The sequence below is a fragment of the Macrotis lagotis genome, chromosome 4 (assembly GCF_037893015.1).
Source record: "Macrotis lagotis isolate mMagLag1 chromosome 4, bilby.v1.9.chrom.fasta, whole genome shotgun sequence".
Lineage (NCBI taxonomy): Eukaryota > Metazoa > Chordata > Mammalia > Peramelemorphia > Peramelidae > Macrotis > Macrotis lagotis.
The window spans coordinates 109,458,178-109,476,961 of NC_133661.1; the positions used below are offsets into that span (position 1 = coordinate 109,458,178).

At 36.8% G+C, this 18,784-nt stretch overlaps 1 protein-coding gene across 1 annotated transcript in view; it reads right to left on the reverse strand.

Moving 5' to 3' along the window:
- Window positions 1-18,784, reverse strand: part of SORCS3 (sortilin related VPS10 domain containing receptor 3) — a 251,184-nt gene that overhangs the window by 19,355 nt on the left and 213,045 nt on the right. The window contains exons 13-16 of the mRNA XM_074231907.1: window positions 14,505-14,618; window positions 10,655-10,826; window positions 7,172-7,358; window positions 2,368-2,501 (exon numbers count right to left, since the gene is read on the reverse strand). Of these exons, the coding sequence (XP_074088008.1) occupies window positions 2,368-2,501; window positions 7,172-7,358; window positions 10,655-10,826; window positions 14,505-14,618 (607 nt within the window). The remainder of the gene's footprint in view (window positions 1-2,367; window positions 2,502-7,171; window positions 7,359-10,654; window positions 10,827-14,504; window positions 14,619-18,784) is intronic.

An 18,784-nucleotide genomic window follows, 5' to 3' on the forward strand; every position in this document is an offset into this window, starting at 1 on the left:
GAATAGAGTACTTCTGTTTTGTGCCAGAAGGTAAAAATAGGTAGGAGATATGAAGGAGTACATTTCAGATAGAATTAAGGATTAAAGTATCATAGATAAAGAGTTAAAAGTTCCCCAAGAAGTCATCTCATTCAATTTCTTCATTTTATGGAAAAGGAACTGCAATCAAGAACATATCCATAATCACATGGTTATGAGTGACTGAAGCACGATTTGAACCTAGAGTTTCTAGAATACTATTCTCACTCTCCATCCACTTCCCTGTGTTACCTCTGACAAATATTCCTAAAATTTAAGGTAAAGGAAAGTGGAATAAATTGACTCAGGAGCTGGTAATTGCTTTTCCCTCATTGACATCTTGAAGCAAAGAGAGTCAGCCAACAAATATTTATAGAGGGTCCCTTTTATCTTTTAAATTCTGGGATTGACTTGTTCAAGATCACGTAGGTTAGAAGTGACAGTGACTTAAATTCCAAACCCAGTCTTTCCACTGTCTATCTAACATTCTTTCTATTTCATCAGTAGACTCTCTATTCTTAGATTTATCATCAACCACTGTTCATGACACTTCAGAGGCTATATCAGAGTTCAGATCAGGCCTAAAATCTAAAATTCATTTCATATGAATTCCTATGACTCTCCACTATCTTGAGATAGTGGGGTCTAAGGATGGGCTGTAAGAAATCAAATGTAACTCTCCCAGTGGGTCAGTCAGCCAGCCAGCCCCTGGCCACATCGAACAAGAATGGGGCAGTGTGCTTACAAAGGCCTTTGGGCCACAGGCCAATGGCTTCTCAAGCTAAGGAAATGAAGGCCACTAATTTTGTTTTTTCTCAACTTCTTTTGTTTTTCATCGGCTGTTATAAGCATCACAGCTGGTTTCACTGTCATCAGGAAGCTGGAACTCTCAACTGGCTCTTTGAGTTTTCAACCAGCTACTGATGTCTGGAGCTGCATGTTAAATTAAATCAAATCTTTTCAGGTTCATTTGCTCAAATCTATTAGACAAGCAGACACATTTATTAAGCTGGACCTCTTTTAATTTCAGCAAATTGGCCTTTCAGAAGACTCCAAATCCATTGGACAAGCAATTGAGTCGTATGAATCTGACTTCTAGACAGACAGGAAGGCGGGGCTGCAATGATGCCCTTTAAAATAATGCATGGCTTGCAGTCCAGTCATGTGTGTGCCCCCTCTGTTCCCTACTGAGAACTCCTTATGTGAGACAGGTAACAAGTCATCTACGGAACTCAGGCAGCCAATTGACAAATCAGTGAGTGGCAATTTACTTATGAGATTTTCACTTGACTAATGGGAATAGTGAGCTGCAAGTGAAAATTTTGTAGTTAACTACATTGAGTTGCCCCAGCATAATATACAGCACACTCTGTTTTCATTTTAAAGGATAAAATAATTAGACTATTACATGTTATCCAGGATTTAAAAATAAGACTTCAGTATAAACATGTTCCTGAATGATCAGACCATGCAAGTATGTCACAACCTTTTAATGGCTCCCCATAATTTATGCAATAAGTTCAGTGGAGGAGAGGGAAATGGAAGGATAAAGAAGATAGTGAAGGTGAGGATAGGAAAGAAAAGGAAAAGGGAAGAGAGGGAAGAGCAGGACGTAGAAGAAAGAGGCCAAAATAGAACAGGAACTTTTTATTCTACCCCCTCTCCCAGACTTCTAGAAATAGTGGAAAGCACAGTTCTATTGACTAATCTTGTGGTGATCAGAAAAACAACACTTCCATGGGTAAGTTATACCTTGTCGAAACCAAGAATCATTAACATTCACATCTGCAAAGTACCAAATATATCATGTCATCCAAGTTCTTCATTTTATAGATATGAAACTGTGACCCAGAGAGGTTAGTTTATTTTCTCAAGATCTATCACTATTAAACTCATTGGAATATCAGATTTAGAGTCAGAAGAGACTTTAATGATTACTAAGTGTAGTCACTTCATTTTACAAATGAAGAAATGGGTCCAGAGAAGAGTACTGACTTTACCAAGGTCACCCAGGAAGCAAGAAGCAGAGTTCAGATCCTGCTGACTCTAATTATCGCCATTTCTACTCTACAACTCTGTGATAGAGCAAGGAAGTGAAATCTGATCAACCCTCAGTCTCCTAATATTGTTTTCTTTTTATTACATCATGCGTCCTTTCACAGTATAGCATACCATCTTTTTTAAGTACACAGTTCTTATTTATGTATATATTTTTTATCAAAATTTCCAAATAATCATGACAAGAGTTCCATCATGCTAAAAGTAACCTAGGGAAATACAATGTGAGAATATTCTAAACCCACACCTCAACATTAATTGATATGAGAGACCCTTAAAATATATTCAAACCTTAGTACTGTTGCCAAACCACCAGAAATAGGTGAGGGTCCCCAGTTGGCTGGGCCAAACAACTGCAGTGACATTGACCTCTTTATTCCTGATGGCTACAAAAGGAACGCTGAGATGAACATGTTCCACAGGACCTAGGAAAATGGGGGAAATAATTTAAAAACTTCATCCTTTTATAATGGGCTATCCAATATCACCAATTCCCTCTTTGCTCCCTTACCCTCCAGGTTTAACAATATATTATAGTCATCATTCCAAACATGTTCAAATAGAAAGTGCATTCCGATCAAGAGGAGGAAATTTTTATGAAGAAAATTGACTCAATAGGAAATAGGAAATGCAATTTTATGCATATACTTGTTTATATAATTTTGGCTTAAAATAACTTCAGAGAGTTCATGGACTGTATATAAAACCTTCTTGGGTGATCACCTACACATTATAGCTTATCCACAAATTCTCATTGAAACTTTTGGCTCAAGGACACAAAGTGACCTTGCTAGACACACAACCCAATAAACAAAGGGAGAAGTAGCCATCACTTTTGTCTCCAGTGATTTGTGAGTACTGCAATTTGGGTCAATGAATTGTATAGGAGGGAGGGCTTTCTCATTATCATCTTCCTCCAAGTCATTATTATCCTTCTTCCACTGGCCCCTTGTCCACTTTCCTCTGAAAAGCCCACAGAGGTGAGTGGGGATTTGTTAGAAGGCAAAGGGAACTCTCATCTAAGAAGAGAAACACAAGCAGAATTCCCAAGTTTGGATTAAGCCACATACCAGTGGAGTTACCAACTATCCCGTTACTGCACTCATAAAGCAGGTGTGAGCAGCAGCACGTTTAAGGCAGCAAGTAATCAGAATGCCAGGCTCACATCTAAGGCATACCAATGGAGAATTTTAATTTAGAGCATTTGCGAAATAAAATGAGGACAGGAAGATGCAGGTGGGAAAATGCAAATGTTTCAGCTTTACATTTAGTTGGGTGAACGTTCCCCAATCTTGTTTTATTTTTATGCTGAATTAAATTAAAATACTTAATGCTTCTGTTTGGGATATATTAGGTAGACTCTCCAAGGCTTTGCTGCTGCAGAGTTTGATTTGACTGAAATGAGTTGAGGAGGGGGTAAGGGAGAGTTCCCATGATGTCATTCTAGTACACACATCCCAGAGTTGGTTAGTATACTTGCCTATGTGGAAACTGTTCTGTTGCAGAGTGATATTATCCTTTATCTCTAAAGTAAAGACTATATTCACATCTCTTGGATTACAGGAAATACTTTATAGTTTTCTTTGCTTGTATTCATAGTCATATCTCAAGCAACATCAGGAGAGAACTGGATCAGAAGCCAGGATACCTAACTTCTTGTCCTAGTCTAGATTTATCTGCAGTCGCTTGGAAAAAACTGCTTAATCTCTCTAGACCTCAGTTTTCCCATCTTTAAAATGGGGCTATAGCAACAATTTGTGCTTCTTCAGAATGACATCATTCCTATCACTATTGCTGATTGAGATGGGGAAGAACTTGCCCAGAAGCAATGATGTTTATTCTTTTTTTTTGAGACTTCAAAAACAATCATTTGAATCCTCTTGACTTTTTTTGGCACTTAAAAAATTATTTAAGGCAATGGGATTAAGTGACTTGCCCAAGGTCACACAGCTAGGCAATTATCTGTCTGAGGTCAGATTTGAACTTAAGTCCTCCTGTCTCCAGGGCCAGTGCTCTAGCCATTATGCCACCTAGCTGTCCCTTGACTTTTTTAGTTAATGTGAAAAGAGATAAATATTCATGTCTTGAGGCCCTGGGAATTCACATCAAAGGCAGAAGCCATTAGCCATCATGGGACTAACCAATATTGATCAGCACAATTCATTCTCATGGATATGAATATGATTCATATATATGAAAACTCTCTAACAGAAATGAGACAAGGATGCTTTCAGCATAGGGAAGAATGCAAAATTGCCTCAAAACTGAAGATAAGCTATGAAGTCTGTGAAAGAGAAGGGGGCAAAGAGAAGTTCAGGTGAAAATGAAAATGACATACTTCTGAAAACTCTTACTATCAAATTGTGATCCCTCTGATAAAATCCAATAACCCATGAGAAATTGGTTATTATGGGCAGCTAACAACTACTTTTGTTAGCTAATGACCCAAGGTGAGGCCAAGAGCAGTTATCGCTCTAATAACTGACTCTTAAAAGCAGCCATGATTGATTTTGAGGGAATTACGAACATGATAAAATTTTCAAGGAACATTTCCTCCTTCTTGGACATAACTTGCAGTATGAACCAGCTTTACTTTTAACTATCTATTTCCATTAAGAAACTTCTTCACAACAAGTAAGGACCACACGCAAAGAAGGTACACGTACCAATAGAAGGGTTTCTAGGAGTGAGAAAAGTGTGTGTATGTGTGTGTGTGTGTGTGTGTGTACTTATACCAAATGTAAATATATATACATATATATACATAAAACTATATATTTATATATACACAAATATGTATTTTGTATTACCTATGTAACCAATTTATCTTGTGGACATATATATTATATAGCATATAAATATAAGTATGCATAACATGAAATATGTTTTATTATACCTATGTTTGTGTGCATCATACATATGCATGTGTTTCTATATATGTTCATACATATTATCATACATGTATGCCTATATTATGTATGCACATAAATGCAAACAGGCATGTAGATAACTGGATGATGCAGTGGGTAAAGCACCAGGCATGGAGTCAGGAAGGCCTGCATTCAAATTTAGACTCAAACTCTTACTAGCTATATGACTCTGAGCAAATCACTTAACCCTGTTCGCCTCAGTTTCCTCAACTATAAAATAATTTGGAAGAAAATGACAAACCTTCATTGATACTCAAATGAGATCATGAAGAGCTGGACACAACTGAAAATGATTGACCAACAACAATATATACAATTTTTATGCAACAAAAAAGGTCTTACATGTAAGTCCTCATAACAAGGAAGATTCAATTTAAAATAATAATAACATCTAAAATTTTATATAGATTATTAAGATTTATAATTATTTAGATACATTATCTCCTTTGGTTCTCTCAATGACCTTATAAAATAGGTAGAAATTTATAATAATAATAATAATTATTATTATTATTATTATTATTATTACTACTACTACTATTACTACTTTACAGATGGAGAAACTGAGGCACAGAAGAGTAGGTGACTTGTCCAGGTCCACACAGTTAATAAGCTTGGAAGGCAAGATGTGAACTCAGATTCCACTTGCTACTATCTCAGATACACTTTGTCATATCTCTTGCTGCGTTTAGTTGAAAAGAAATAGCCTAGTACCTTAAAAGAAATTTACTAGTTTCCTTAGCATTTGTTGTACAGGATTTTGTCCTGAAATAAATTTGGCTATATGAATTGAACTTTTAATTTTATGAAATATAGATTTTTTTAAAATCTAAGAAATTCTCCTTTTGATCCTTTCTCCTACTTTCACAGAAATTAATTGCCTTATATTGTCTTCATTCATTATGACTGGAAAATGGATTTGCCTTTTTAAAAGTGAATTTTTAGGACAATTATCTAAATATGCATGTGGGCTCTGTGTATATACATACATATGAGTATATGAATTCAGTAGACACCTGTGTGGGGGGGAATCAATGGGAAACATGTCTTTTCAAAACTTCCATGTTGAGTTTAAGTTTGAAATTTCTCAAGATCTGGGTAAATTTAACCTCACACCTGATATTAGTTCTGATAAAAAAAAAGACATCCCTGAATCCTAAGGCAGAATTTGACTTTAGAGCCAAAACAGCCTGGAAGATATAGAGTTGCTCAGAAGCAAACTAATCAAATTCAGTTAACAGCTTACGTCTCTGAAATTCTACACAGGCACACACACACACACACACACACACACACACACACACACACACACAAACACACATACACACACAAATGCATACACAAATATATACATAAAGATATCTATAAAATATGCCTCCATAAGACCTATATAAGAAATATATTCATTCATATACATCTATGTATGTATATGTATTTACCTAAAAATATACATGCATAGTATAGGTATGCTCAACCCCATTTCTTTTACAGATGAGGAAACTGAGGGTCTTGGAGGTTGAGTAACTTGATAATAATGTCTCCATGGACAATATTGTTTCTTGCTTTTTTCTCTCTTACTGTGTGAGAGAGAAAAAAAACAGTTTAAAAGAAAAAAGATCCAGAAGTGTGAAGCCATTTATTACAGGGGTAAAATCTTCTCATACTCATCATCACTCTGATGGTATCATTGAAAAGCAGAAATCAATGGCCTAATGATGTCCTGGAGACCAAAAAAGAGTTAAATTCCATTAGTATTCTCAATGTAGCAGTACAGGAAAGGGTGAGCTATGTTTTTGAATCATTTATATGCCAATGGATTAAATTTTCCAAAGAAGGTTTCATGTGTATAAACCTGAAGAAATCAAAAAAAGTTGACTTCCTAAAATGATCTTTTCCAAAGCATGTTGAAGAGTCACAGTGTTACTGTGATAACACTAATTTCTAATTCTAACACAGTATGAATGAAATGGAAAAGAATATATCAACAGAGAAACCTGATATTTGTAAAATTCAGACGTGATTTCGTATTCAATGGAGAACTAGTATTCATTCAAGTCCATACCTTAACTGTAAGCTGCAAAGTTTGGTCCTGTTCCCCTCACCCAACCCCACCTTTGAACTCTGGACTATATAGCAGGGGGACCTGTATTTGTTCACCTACTTACAAACCACATGTAGGAAGAGGACCGCGGTATCTGATCCCAAGTGATTCTCTGCATAAGCTGTCACCTGGAAGATCCCGGCACTCTTGTACACGTGTTTGATACCATCCTCAATGGGGCTGAAGTTCGCATAGGACACAGCAATCCCATCTCCAAAGTCTAGTTGGATATTTGTTCTCTGAAGATCACCCTGCAGATAGAAACATTGTCTTGGGCTGATGAAGTGATTAGGTTTTACTTATACTTTATGCTTCTTCCTCTAGTTTAAATTGGACAAGATGGGCAATCAGGAAACAATCCCTTATTCCATAATCTCATAGCAGCTATCTTGAATTGCCCTTAGGTCACGAGAGAACTCCAAGGCCTTGATCCTCAGAGAGCCTACTAGAATTCTCCTACATTAGGCTTATGCACAGGGTATTGAGGGCACATCTTATACCAGAGGGAAGTCTTGTTTTCCCAATGATACCAGGTGTATATGGGCATGCATGGCACCAGAAAATGAGAATAGACACAATTCAGGCTATGAACTATGAGAATCAAGTGAAGATATTAATGAATATTTCATGGTCACAATAAGTTGACCTCGAGTTTCTTTAAGCTTTAACTCCTGTTCTCAACCCAGGGGATGCTCTGTTCTAACCAGGATGATATATTGTCATCCCCATTTTTTTGCAGATGAAAAACCCAAGCTCTGAAGGGTTAAGTGATTTATCAATAATCACACATTTAGTAAAGGTCAGAGCCAGGATTCTTTTCCACTCTTAGTATACTGCCTCTCATTAGTATCAACTGACTGAATGGATGAATGACTTTTTTATAGCACTTCAATCTTATAAAGTGCTTTATAGATAGTATCTCATTTGATTCTCAAAACTCTCCTGGGAGGTAGTATGGCTATTATTATTCCTGTTTCAAAGATAAAGAAACTGAGTCTCAAACAGAATAAGTGAACTCAGGATCACATGCCTATGTCAGATTCATGCTCATGTACAAACAATGGAAAAGCACAGATGAACAGAAAGGGTAGGGAAAGATTCAGCAGAGTGGTGGTAATAGTAGTGGAAATGTCCTACATATTCAAATTTCTTCTGACAATCTACTTTCCTTATGTTCCAGGGAACTCCATAATGACAATGAAAATTGTTTACCAATAATACTAATATAAAAAATTTTTAAAAAGAAAAAAGAAAATCATTTACCTTACCTTTCAAATGGCATAGCTTCTATAGGAACCTTACTATCAAGTACTGAAACTACAGGCTGGATTAGGGCAATCATGGGACAAAGTCATGGCTTCTTTGAAGATCTCCTTCAGGATCATAGTTTTTAGAGATGAAGGAGACCTTAGGGTTCATCTAGTTGATTGCCCTTAAGGTTAAAGATAAGAAAACTGAGGCTCAAGAAAGTCTTAAAGACTTGTTGTAGGTTATGGAGTGGTAAGAAGCAAAGAAAGAATATGAATCCAAATCTCTTGTTCTTTAAATCTAGAAAATTCTTTTAAGAACTATGGGCAATCACTGCTAACAAATATGGTTTGGATCCCTGTTCCAGATCCACCTTTCCTTTTTCAATTGGACAATAGCTGATATTCATAAGGTTTACAAAGCATTCAGATATTATCTGATTTTTCATAATACAAATGTGATAAGGGTATTACAGATAGTATTATTGACACTTAACAGATGTGGAAAACTGAGAATCAAAGATAACAATGACTCTGAGAGTCAGACTATTTACAAGAGTCAGAGCCAGGATCTGAAACAGGATTTCTCATAGCTCCAAGTGCATCACACATTCCACCAAACTTCCCTCAGGATATTGCCACTTTCCTTCTTTGTTAGTCTATGAATTCTAGCACAGACATCAGCTATCAAATGAACTAAGGGAGAGAGCCCAAAGTCAGAACATCCCTCTCTCCTGCCATGTCATAAATGCTGAATATTATTTTATATTGTTTATGAAAAGTGGTAGATCAAAAAAGGAAAAAAAAATTCTCAACAATGGGTCATTGGAAAAAAAAGAAAAAAAATGGGTCATTGGCACCAATCACTTTTTCTACAGGATGACTGTTGAGTTCCAGACTCTCCATGCCTCTCTCCCAGCAGCAACTTGGCTATATGAAAAATACTGATAGCTGCTTCTCAATCCCACACAATGTCAGCTATCCAAGTTTATGAAAATAAATTAAGGTGGAAATGAACTGGCAGCCTTTCAAATGGATAAGATCGGGGCTCTACCAAGTCATTCAAGAGTCACCTTTCATAATTCTGGCCCTTAAAACTCCCCAATGGAAATGTGATGCCGACCTCTTCCAAAGCCCCTAACTCTTTCAATCAAGTGGCTGGATGGAGAGATAGATTCCAGTTGGCCAGTCTCAGATAATACACCTCAAAAGCCCAGTCCATGTCAAATCTGCTTTAAAAGTTCCCAAAGCACTCTGTCTTTGGAGAAAGAAAATTCAGTTTGGTCACTTTCCAAGAACCCCAAAGCACAGAGCAATTTGCATGTAAATTTTTAGAACTTTGTAAATCAAAAATCCCATGTGCAACTTTACAAGAGCAAAGGCACATATATTTTCCTTGACTATGGAATAAATAAAGAAGTAGCAGAAGAGACAGCATGGTATAGAATGGAAAGTGTCTAGAATGTGGGGTGCCAATTGCTTGGGTTCATGTCCTAGCTTGGCAATTAACTTTCTAATTCTCAGTTTTCTCATCAGAGAAATGGGAAATAAATTTGGATTGTAAATTTCATAGGATTGTAGGAAAGAAAATTATTCTGAACACTAAAGTGCTATAGAATGTAAGTTGTCAAACTGTTATCATCATCATCATCATTATAATCATCATGGCTCATATAGTCAGTGAGACTACCCTCCACCCTAGGCCAAAAGTGACATGGGCATTTTGATTTCTGGAAAACATGTAAATGAAATGTATATTGCTAGAGGAAAAAATAAAAACAAAAATTTATACCATGTTTAAAAAGGAATGTTTATTAACATAACCTTCCCAATGCCATTTTTGTAACCTCAGTGAATATAAATTTCACAATGCGACAATTCATTCTGGGATTTCCTAAGAGAGACTGGAGATTGGAGTGAAGAAAAAAAAGATGGACTGTGTGAGCTCATAGTAACACCAAGGAAACCTTTTAGGTCTTTCATTTAGCATATAAAACCTGATGGTGAGAAAAGTTCTAGACACAGCAATCTCAAAAAAGGGAATTCCAAGATTAGATAGATTTCTGTCCCTCATGAAACAATCTGATTACACTGAACTGACACCAAATCAGTTTATATTTCCACTGCCATTACCCACACTGTGCCATTCTTTCTGAGCTTTCTTCTCTTGAAGTCTATGCCACCTAGGCTTGACTTTCCTGCATGCACCCAGAAATTAATAAGTTTTTTTCTTTCTCACCCAAGCAGAAAGAAATGTTACTTCTATGTGTCTCAGCTTCCACATCAAAGTTGGGACCTACCTCCTCCATGAGGATGACGAAGGTTGCATTGTGCCCTTGCTCAGCTACCAGCCGTCCATCCACAGTGACCACGTGAAGCCCCCTTGGAGCTTTGCCAGGGCATTGCTGGGATTTAGCAGTGTACTTCTCCCTTAGCCCATCTGTGCAGTTGTTAGACACAATTCTCCGATACCTGGAGATATTGACATTATGGTTTTGTTTCTACTTCACGTCTCTGTGTGTGTGTGTGTGTGTGTGTGTGTGTGTGTGTGTGTGTTTAAAGAGAAGTTACTTCTCACAGCAGGTGAGGCCAAGATTTCCTTATAAAGCTAAACAAACAACATGGAATTTCCAGACTTCATCCCAGGAAAAGCAGTTCTGTATACATTGTTATCGATTGGTTCTACCTGGCGATCTGTGGCTCATGTGTTGAATTGAGAAAGAAAATCAATGTGTGAATCACCTGGAACAAGGAAAGAGTCTTCTGAATGGATCATGTTTGGGAAGTTGGGCCCTTGGGATGACACTGTCTTTCTTCTAATGGGGCCTTCTCTTCCCATGCAGAAATAGACTATGGTCCATTCATTGTTCCTGATTCTGCCTCTGATTACAGAAAACATTCTTTTGCCCCTAGGGAGCCCTACTGTCATCTAACAGCTCTCACTTCAGAGTCATCAGGTTGTTTTATAGAATTTTATGACTCTCTTTCTATCATCACATTCAGTATTTCATTTTCCTCATAATGGAGCTTACAGACTTAAACAGAAGTTCAAATAGGAGACCCTATTCAATACCACTGCAGTGGAACAACTTCCAAGAGAACCAGAGGAGCAAAGGTATCTCAGTGGTGAAAGGGAACTTGAGAGGTCTGCCATTGTCAAAGATCTCAACAGAGCATGGCAGATCCTATTCCCTGACCACTGTTATAGAAAAAAAAATCACAGTACTTGACTGGACCATAAAGAACACCTAGTCTAACCTCCTTGCTTCACTTGAGTCCCAGAGAGAAATGTCTTGTCCAATACCATTTAGGACATCAGTGGTAGAGTTAGGAATAGAAGAAAAATTTGTGATGCTCTCTCCACCACATTACACTGCTTCTCTCTCAAAATAAATATTGGGTATTTTAAATTTCCAAGTCCTTCTCAACCCACCCCACCTCAAACCTAGCCTTTCTTCCATCCAAGGTTCCCTTCCTTTTATTCTATGTGAGTCTTGTATGTTCTCATTTGTGTATAATTCATCTCCCTTATTAGCTAATAAGCTTGAGGACAGGGATTTTCTTTTCCTCCCCAGTATTTAGCAAGGTATCTAGAATATAGTCAGCACTTCATAAATATGTTTATTGATTGAGAATTCAGATTTATTCTAAGACTACAGCCTAAAACAAAGTGCTTTCTGCAACACCTAATGTAAAGACTTTGTAACAAGTAAGTATGTTCCATTCATACTTTTTTCCTGAGTAGTCTGACATGAATTATTGATACTAGACTCTGTCATATGGCTGTCCTCAAGGTAAGACTATTGCAGTCTCAATCTACAATGATGGTCATTTCAAAGAGCCCCAAGTTTTTCCCTTGCAGGTCAGGTCTAATTAAACTGTCATAACCATTTAAATGGTCTTCACTCAAAGAGTATCCAGAGAAGCAAGGTAGGCAAAGAAGGAAATACATCCTGGAACTTCCTATCTATCCTTCAGCATGCCTAAATAGCTTAGCAACATTTAGCACTAGGGTTTATAACTAGAATCTGAGATAACTAGATGAGAAAGAATAGGAAGGAACAAAGTCTTTCTCATAAATAGGATTGCCTCTCATTATAAAGCATTTGTACACATTACCCTTTTATTTAAATCAAGCATTCAGAGATGAAAACCCATTCTACTGATTTTCTATGACTCTTATAGATGACGTGTCTCCATTTAGAAAGAATTGTCAAAAAGGTAGAAGCTGGTGCCTACTATTTATAGTTGTTCTGTGACAAATCCTTCTATAAAGAGAAGAAATTCTCTCTGAAGTATTTGATTGGAAAGTTAGAATCTTTAGAATGTAGAGGAATATTTCAGACTTGCATATGTGTATGTAAGGAAACACATCCACACCCATTCACATACACACACACACACGGTAATGAAATGTTACAGAGGACAGTGAGGTGAGGTTCACTGAAACAATATCATAAATACACATATTTCTATGTGGCCAAAATTTAGAATATAAAAGCTTTAAAAAGCATTTTTATAGATAATTCTGATGATATGTATTTTATAATAGGGAGATTTTATATGAAAAAACAGTAAAATAAACAAAATGTTAGTGCCTTGTATGATTGGCCAAGTGTCAGCAGAATGAAACTGAGTGACCTAGAGGGATTTGGTTATCATGCAGCATTTTGAAAAAGTGTTCATCTTATCAGGTTGTGCAATTTTAACAAATCATTTTCCCACTCTGGATCTCAATTTCCTCATCCAAAGAAAGGGAAAGGGTTGTGGACATGATGAACTCTAATATGTAGGATTCTGGCTTTGAATCATATAAGGTCAAATTATGCCTAAATTAGGTTCACTTAAAATTGTATCAACCCACAAGTAGGGCTGGAATTTATAATGGGGTCTTTTTTTTTTACAAAGACAAGAGCTTGCTTCGCAAAACATTTTTTCTGTGTGTGTGTGTGTGTGTGTGTGTGTGTGTGTGTGTGTGTGTGTGTGTGTGTAAAAGCATCCATTTACAATCACTATCTCTGAGGTTAGCCCTTGGACCACCCTTTCCCAACCCATAAACTACATCAGAGGCTGACAAGCAACTTACCCACTCTCAGTACTTCTGTCAGTGAAAATATAAGCCTATAAACCAAAGCTATCTCATCTGTAGTTTGAATCCACTGAATCTCAAAGTCAAATGTCCTTTTACCAGAGATCAACCCCCGCGAGCTGCTTTGCCAGTACCAAAGCACTATTCATGTCAAGTTTTGACTCAGGTTTGCTGTTTCACAGAATAACTCAAACCCCTTTCTCTCCTTAAGTCCCATTTTCCCCCCTCCCAGGTGGTAGTAGGTGATATTTATGCTACTATAAAACTGAGTGAATTAGAGGTACAGAAAGGCAAGTGACTTGTTTCAAATCACATAGAATTTGTTAAAGAAGGAAATTGGAATTGGAAAACTGGACTCAGAACTCCTAGGTCAACGTTGACTATATTCAACTACCATGACCATTTGTGAGGAATGCTATTGGTCGGTAAAGGAGGAAAACTGGGGTAGAAAGAATAATTCCAAGGGAATAGTTTAAGCTCCTGATAGAATCATTAAGGCAAAAAAAGCAGACAGAAGCAAATGAGCAGACACTACATATGCACACACACACACACACACACACACACACACACACAAATACAAAACTATTGAAAAATTACAGAAAAAATAGGATACTAGCTAGAATTCCAGGACACTCTGCCATTCAAGATCTCAATAATACCCGAAAGTCATTTGTGACTATTTTCTTTGCCTAAGACTCCAGAAATGAACCAACCAATGTTCTTTGCCAAGGAGAGTTGAAAGTCTGGTTTTATGGTGCCAAATAGTACAAAGTCACCCAAAGCAAGGTGGTGGTCAATTTGAGCACAAGAATGGAGAGATCTCCATACTCACTTCCTCCATCCCCTGTACCTAGCACAAAGTAATTATAACATCCTGGCTTCCTGTCTTCTTCTCTTAAAGAACTTCAAGGAAGAGACCTCTACAACCTTGGCTAGTAGTTTCTTCCTTACAAGTCCTAAACATATGTTTCTTTTACTATAACTGCTGTTTCCACATCCTGTTCCAACCTGGGCAAAAGCCCAGAAGAGAGTCAGGAGAGAGCAGACCTGGTACTTACCCAGTACTGTTGAGATAGTTCTGACCCATACTGCAGTCCTTCGATGGTGATGATGGGTTGTACCAGAAAGCAGGGGTGCACTGATTATCTCCATGTCTCTCATAGCCATAATCACTGCAGGGAGAGGAAGCAAGTGTATCATAATAGGGTATGGATTTGGATATCTACACACATGCATATACATGCACGTATCCATTTATAGACCAATGTGTAAACTAATGCACATACACATTTGTGACATAATGGATATGAATCCAACAAGCCCTGAATTCAAATCAGACCCTGAGACACTTACTAGTTGTATGACTCTAGGCAAGTTATTTGACCCTTTCTTGCCTCAGTTTCATCATATGTAAAATGGGATTAATAAAAGTAGTTGACTCCCAGGGTTGTTATGAAAATCAAATGAGAAAATTAAAAATTATTTAGCACAGTGTCTGTGACATAATAGGTGCCATAGAAATGATGATGCCATTATTTACATATATATATATATATATATGTATATATATATATATATATATATATATATGTGTATGTGTGAGTGTGTGTGTGCGTATGTGTGTGTCTATATCAATACGTATATAGATATGGAATATATTCTTTGAATTTTTTCTAAAGGTTTATTAACTTTTAGTAAGTATAATGGGGACTCATGGATAAAATTTATCATCCATATTTTCATGGAGCTGCACATCTGTACATACACATATATTCACATGTATACATTTAATCATATGCTATTAGAGTTAGGACCTTGAAAGCAATCTGTTATCTTTAGCTAAAACATGAACCCATACTTAAATATAGTTTTGTGTTGCTGGTAGGGTTTGCATACATATATACAATGAGGAAGCTAGTCCTTTGTTTTCAAAGAAGACCTTGGCCTGAGGGAGGTGATGTCATGACAAACAAGTGAATTGGATTTGAGTAAAAAGATACTGGAAAATAAAATGAATACTAGCTTTTGAGTTAGAGGTCTTAGATTCAAATACTGCTTCTTTCACTTTCCTGTGAAACCTTGAATCTGTAATTTAACTCTCAGAAGGGATGACAGTTTCCTCAAATGTAAATAGCAAGGGTTGGACAGATAACTTCTAAGGTACCTCCCTGCTTTTGACATTCTATTTTCATATTTCAGATATATATGTATGCATATATATAAATATACATGCACATATGTTCATATAGATTTTTACAGACACATAAATATACATATGCAGGTACATAAATAGCATATAGACATAGAGACACAGAATTAGTGACACATTCTTTTGAATCATCAGGGTAACAAATCTTTACCACTGGAAACTGCTAAAGTTCTTCAGAGCTAAGTATCAGGAATAACGTAAGGATGTGAATTGAGAATTTTACCCTGAAAGTCATATACATACCCCCTGGGCAATGAAATAGATTTTCTTTAATGCCTCTTTCAACTGTGAAGGCTATCTTTTTAATTTTTTTTTAAATTTACAAGTAAAGCTAGCTCACAATATTAATATTCTGTAAGATTTGAGTTCCATATTTCCTATCTCTCTCTTCCTTCCCCCTCTTCCTATGTCAATGAGTAATCTGAAATAGATTATGCATATTGGGAAAAAAGATATAGAACAAAAGGGAAAAGTCCTAGAGGAAAAAAAACCCCTGAATTTCAAAGTCAAATGTCCTTTTACCAAAGACCAGCCCCCAGGAACCACTTTGCCAGGACCAAAGCACAATTCATGTCAAACTTTAACTTAGGTTTATTGTTTTACAGAATAACTCAAATCCCTTTCTCTCCTTAAAAAAAGGAAATAGCATGTTTTTTTTTTAAAAAAAAGAGGAAATAGTATTGGTTGGCATTCGGGCTTTATAGTTAGTTCTCTGAATATCATGGTATTTTCTATCACAAGTCTTTTAGAATTGTCTGATCATTGTATCGCTGAGAAGAACTAAGGCTATCATAGTTGATAGTGTGAAGGCTTTTTTCCTAAAAAGGAATTTCCAGCATAAGAGAAAATGTTTGTCATAGTAAGATGGAAAAGAGATAGTCTAGGTACTAAATAGGTATCTGCTCCTTGCCCCAACCCAACAGATGTGTGTGTAAATAGAAATGCTCATCAAAAGTCTAGAGTTCATGCCCGAGAAATACAAAGGTTTCAAAGGCTTATGATTCCTCACAGTTTTGGGGGACTCTTAATAAAGGGGAAGAAAATTGAAAGATCATAAGGAAGAACTGGAAGGAAAAGAGAAGTTTCATGCTTCTTGACCCATTCTCAAAGTTTATTCATTCTCTGGTTACTACAGACAAAACTTGCAAGCAAAACCCAAAATGATTTTCTGAATACACAGAGGCTATGCCATAATGGACCTAGGCACTTACTTCATCTTATTTGTTCTTGGCAGTGAAATAGCATCCCATAGTGTCTATAGGATAATATTTCTCCCCCAGGAGAGTATCCTTCCATCCTTGTCCAGTATGTTCTCTTACTCTCCTGTCAAGATTCATTCACTCTTCCACTCATTCAATTACTCATTCATTCATCCATCCATTCATTTAGTAAACAGTCAAGATCCTATGTCAGGTGCTATGAGAATTAGAAATATGAATGAGACATCACTCCTCAAGTATAAGAGATAAGACATGCACTTTTAACTGTACTAAAAAGCAAAATGTGATAAGTGCCTCAAACTAATCCTCATGGGTGTGGGGAAAGGGGATTGGAGGGTTCTAATAGTGACTAATGGTAGAGCAAGTGGTTGTGGTTGTTTCCTTAACAGGCATCACAACTCTTTCTGACTTAAACACAACATCTGTCCACTATGTGTCTCCAATCCTTTCCTTTATTCTATCTATCTATCTATCTATCTATCTATCTATCTATCTATCTATCTATCTATATATATATATATATATCCATCCATCCATCTCCTTGTTTATCTTATCTTCATTTGCCTTTACTTTGTTATTGCAAGTTAAACTACAAAAGTAGAAATTGATGCACTACAAGTCACAATGACATAATTATATATCTTTGCTCAACTATTTTCAGGGAATAGAACATGGGGAGGGGGCTTTTTTGGAATGTGGGAAGTATCTTGAACTAGCAATAAAAAAATAAAGAATGAAAGTCTGTACAGGTTCTATCCAGCCTAAAGGCTCCACTCCAACCTGATAAGCCTGCACCATAGGTATCAAGCTCTGCTTGAACATTCAGGAGAATTGGCCTGCAGGATCCAGGAAAGATTCTTGTAGGTTTTATTCCCAATCCTTTTTATTTAGATGGTTCCAATACATGGGGTCCCTGAACCAGATGCTCAGAGGCAATTCTTAAAATTTCTTTTGTGATATTGACCCATATGTTCTATTGGTTCATCCTGGCCTTTCAGGTTTTCAGTGCCCTCATGTCTTTTACATGAATCTTGTATTGAGAAACTATCTTTGAGAATTTGTAAACTAAGTTATTTGTCAACTGATGCTTATGTTTGTCCTTTAAATTTCTTCTTTGTTTTGCAAAGCAATGGGATTAAGTGACTTGCCAAGGTCACACAGCTAGGTAATTATTAAGCAGTCTGATGTTGGATTTGAACTCAGGTCCTCCTGACTCCAGGGCTGGTGCTCTATTCAGTGTGCCACCTAGCTGCCCCTTGCTCTTTAAATTTCAATGAATAAAATTATGATCATTTTTTTAAAAAGGAGTTAGATTGGGAAGAGCAAGCAAAAAACCATTTGCTCAGAAATATCCTAGATACTGTCATGCATACAAGAAAGTGGGAGACAAATTCTCAGCCCTTAGAAAGCTTTTACTCTTTTTGGAGAAATATATAATCAACTTTAGGAATATATGGCTCAGAAAATATACAGTCATGCTAGAAAGATAGAGGAAATGAATATGACAAGAAATAGTAGTGAATGGCAGCCTGGAGAAGTAAGGAATTTATCTGTACCTTGAAAGCAATGCAAAAATTGCATTTGTGCAGAAGGGAGGGGGTGGTGTTCTGAGCATGGAGAGAACCGAAGAAATCTTTCACAAACCTTTCTCACTTTCTATTGGAGGATTTCCATTTTACCTAATAACTGCAGAATGAATACTAAAGCATCACAAATCATGAACTTGCCCATGCTTTGCATATTTGCCCTTGGATTTATCTGTGGGTGATATCAGGGTCTTGATGTGGCTCACACCCAGAAAGTTCTACAGGTTGGTTTATTGAAGTACTCTAGCTCGGTTCCTACTGACCTTGAGTGTGATTAGTATTCTTTGGAGGGTGGTTACCATTGCAAGCTACTTTGGGAAGGT